The following is a 2,467-nucleotide window of genomic DNA, read 5'->3' on the forward strand; positions in this document are numbered from 1 at the left end:
GGCGGCTGCTCCATCGGCGGCTTGCCCGGCTGCCTGCCGAGAGCGTTGCCCTGCGCCGCCGCCACTCTCCCCCCGTCGTGGCCCTGGGAGGCGCCTGCCGTGGGCCGCTCCTGCGCCCCCTGAACACCCGCGTCCGACGTCGCTGCGGTCCCCGGCTTCGACGGCAAAAATGTGCGGACGGTTACGTTCACCTGCTTACACGTCCCAGCACCCTTGGCCCCTCCCACCACCCAAGGGCAGGGGGAATGCACCACGGTGTGGTTCGTCTCATTACGCGGCGGAAACGCCTTCTCCAAAGCCGTAGCGCCGCCTCCGCCACTCGTCACACCACTTGGCGCATGTCCCTCCACCGCCATCGCGCCGGCGGCAGCGCAGCACAGCGCGCAGAGGGCGCACACCAACAGCGCACGGCCAGCCATCGCAACCCCTTTCTCACCGCAGCACAACACACACGCACAGGGTCTGGCGAGGGGCAGGTAGCAAAGTAAGAGGATAGGTTCTTTTATTTTGTTGCACTCAAGCTAAAGACGTCATACCCGCCTTTTTAAGCATGCGTTAGCGAGGAAGAGACTTGTCTTGGGTTGATGGATTTTGAGTGGTTTCGTAAAATTATGTCCCATAACGCGTCTGGCCGTGAAGCGTTTTTTTTGTTTTCATGCACTTTGGTCTAGCTATGATCTTCGTTTGGTTTGTGTTTTGTTGCTTACGTGTGTGTCAGAATGGACGTCATTATTTTTTTTTACATTCTTGCTACGCATTTTTACGCTGTTGTGCTTATTTTTGTAGATCCCAATCGCGTGTATTGGAGCTGGTGCAGCGGAAATAAAATGCGCAATGCTTAAGTATTAGTTCCAATGGCGTGTTTTTTTGTCGCCTTTGTACTCTTATGTTTTTTTTCTAAGTTGTACCTGCTTCTGCAGTTTCATGACAAATCCTTTTCCTTTGCAGGAAGTGTTCCTTTTTTTTTTACACTAACAGCCCAACTTGTCACGCACCGCACCCCAGTACTTTTGCGGCTCCGTACCATAGACATTATTATAGTTGCCGTGTCGACGTGTAACCGCGTCGGTTGACTACGTCACGGCACCACCATTCTTACGGCCTCCCCGTACGAGAAGCGATGCTCAGCGCAGGGAGGGACAATCCGTATCGATTTATAGCTGAACTCAACGGCGTCGGGTTTTCATCTAGGTGCCGATAATAAAAATGTCTTCTGTTGAAAACACAACGCCGAGGTAAAGTAAATGGGACGGAAGAACGCTATATTTTTGCCGTAGAATATATAAAAGGGGGTGAGCAAAAGCAACGTATGTAAATAAAAAGCATATTGCTTTAATTTAAGCGTTAACGATGTCTAATATGGCTAGTGTATTTGGTGCTAGATAAGGCCTGTGTGCCCACTGCGCCTTTGTACTTGGCCTTGACGTTATCCCGCTGCCGGAATGGAAACACACCCAGGCAGCAAAAACAGGAGCATTTCCCCGTACGAAATACAGAATCACCCCTCGGGCTTCCACGCCTTGCCCGGTGTGGGGAGGAGAAGCGCTCCGCTTGTAGACTGACCGGTAAAACTGCATGGCCGATTCGTTTATAAACAAAATAAAAAAAACGAATCAATCTTGACTTCTCTCTCTTGGCAGACAGATCGTATTTTTCATCATGAGCTTCTCCTCGCTCTATCACTGACCCTAAAATATTTAAAAAATGCGTCTACCTCTCTTACTTTCATCAAAAGCGTAGTCTGCAGCTTCCTCGCCCACCCAATATTCGCAGAAAGACGCCCATTAAAAAGCCACAGCGATCGCTCCCGTTAAGGAAACGAGCCTCCGCACGCCCACTGCCCGGAAATGATGGTCGCCCCATCGCGGCGCCGGGGGTCTCGTGTCCAGCGTTGCCGGGGGAAGCCGGGGGCCGGCGGCGCGTCCCTCGCGGCGTCGTTGTTGGCACGCGGCGTTGACTAGCCCCTCCTTGCTGGGGCACGGCGCTGCGCCAGGAAGTCTGGGGACCCATGCTGCTGCGCGGTCTTCCGTGCCGCCCGCGCCGCGCGGCTGCGGAATGGCAGCGCGGAGGGGAGTTCCGGCTCCTGTTTGCGGTGGCCGCGGTGGAATGCGGCGGGGCTCCCTCAGACGAGGCGTTTCGTGGTATGCAAGATGCCGTGCGAGGAGGACGCTTTCTTCTGCGTGAGGTGAAGTTTCTTCCCCTCTCAAGCAAGCAGCTTTAGCTTGAAAGGGTCTTGGGCGCTGCAGGGTTGCCCGCGCCTGTCGAGCTAACGAGGCGTCCATTCTCGTCTGTGATGGGCTGCGGGGAAGGCAAGAACGGCCCTCGCCACAGGCGTAGAGCTGTCGCGTGTGGCCGCCCTCCCAGTGGCAGAAGTGAGGCGGACGGCTGCATTGGCATATATCCTCCCCTCTTGCCGCGGTGCCGAGCATCGCTGCCGTGCATTTGGGTAAGCTGCTCGGCGCCGATG

At 55.2% G+C, this 2,467-nt stretch overlaps 2 protein-coding genes across 2 annotated transcripts; both read right to left on the reverse strand.

The window, feature by feature from the left end:
- Nucleotides 1–2: 2 nt before the first annotated feature.
- Nucleotides 3–419, reverse strand: Tco025E_10011 (uncharacterized protein; the record flags this gene model as incomplete). Its single annotated transcript, XM_029376804.1, has 1 exon — nt 3–419. A coding segment is annotated over one exon (417 nt), but the record flags the coding sequence as incomplete, so codon positions are not given.
- Nucleotides 420–1,784: 1,365 nt separating this feature from the next.
- On the reverse strand, nt 1,785–2,467 carry Tco025E_10012 (uncharacterized protein; the record flags this gene model as incomplete). Its single annotated transcript, XM_029376805.1, has 1 exon — nt 1,785–2,467. A coding segment is annotated over one exon (683 nt), but the record flags the coding sequence as incomplete, so codon positions are not given.

The sequence above is a fragment of the Trypanosoma conorhini genome (assembly GCF_003719485.1).
Source record: "Trypanosoma conorhini strain 025E chromosome Unknown Tco_14.4_contig_01410, whole genome shotgun sequence".
Lineage (NCBI taxonomy): Eukaryota > Euglenozoa > Kinetoplastea > Trypanosomatida > Trypanosomatidae > Trypanosoma > Trypanosoma conorhini.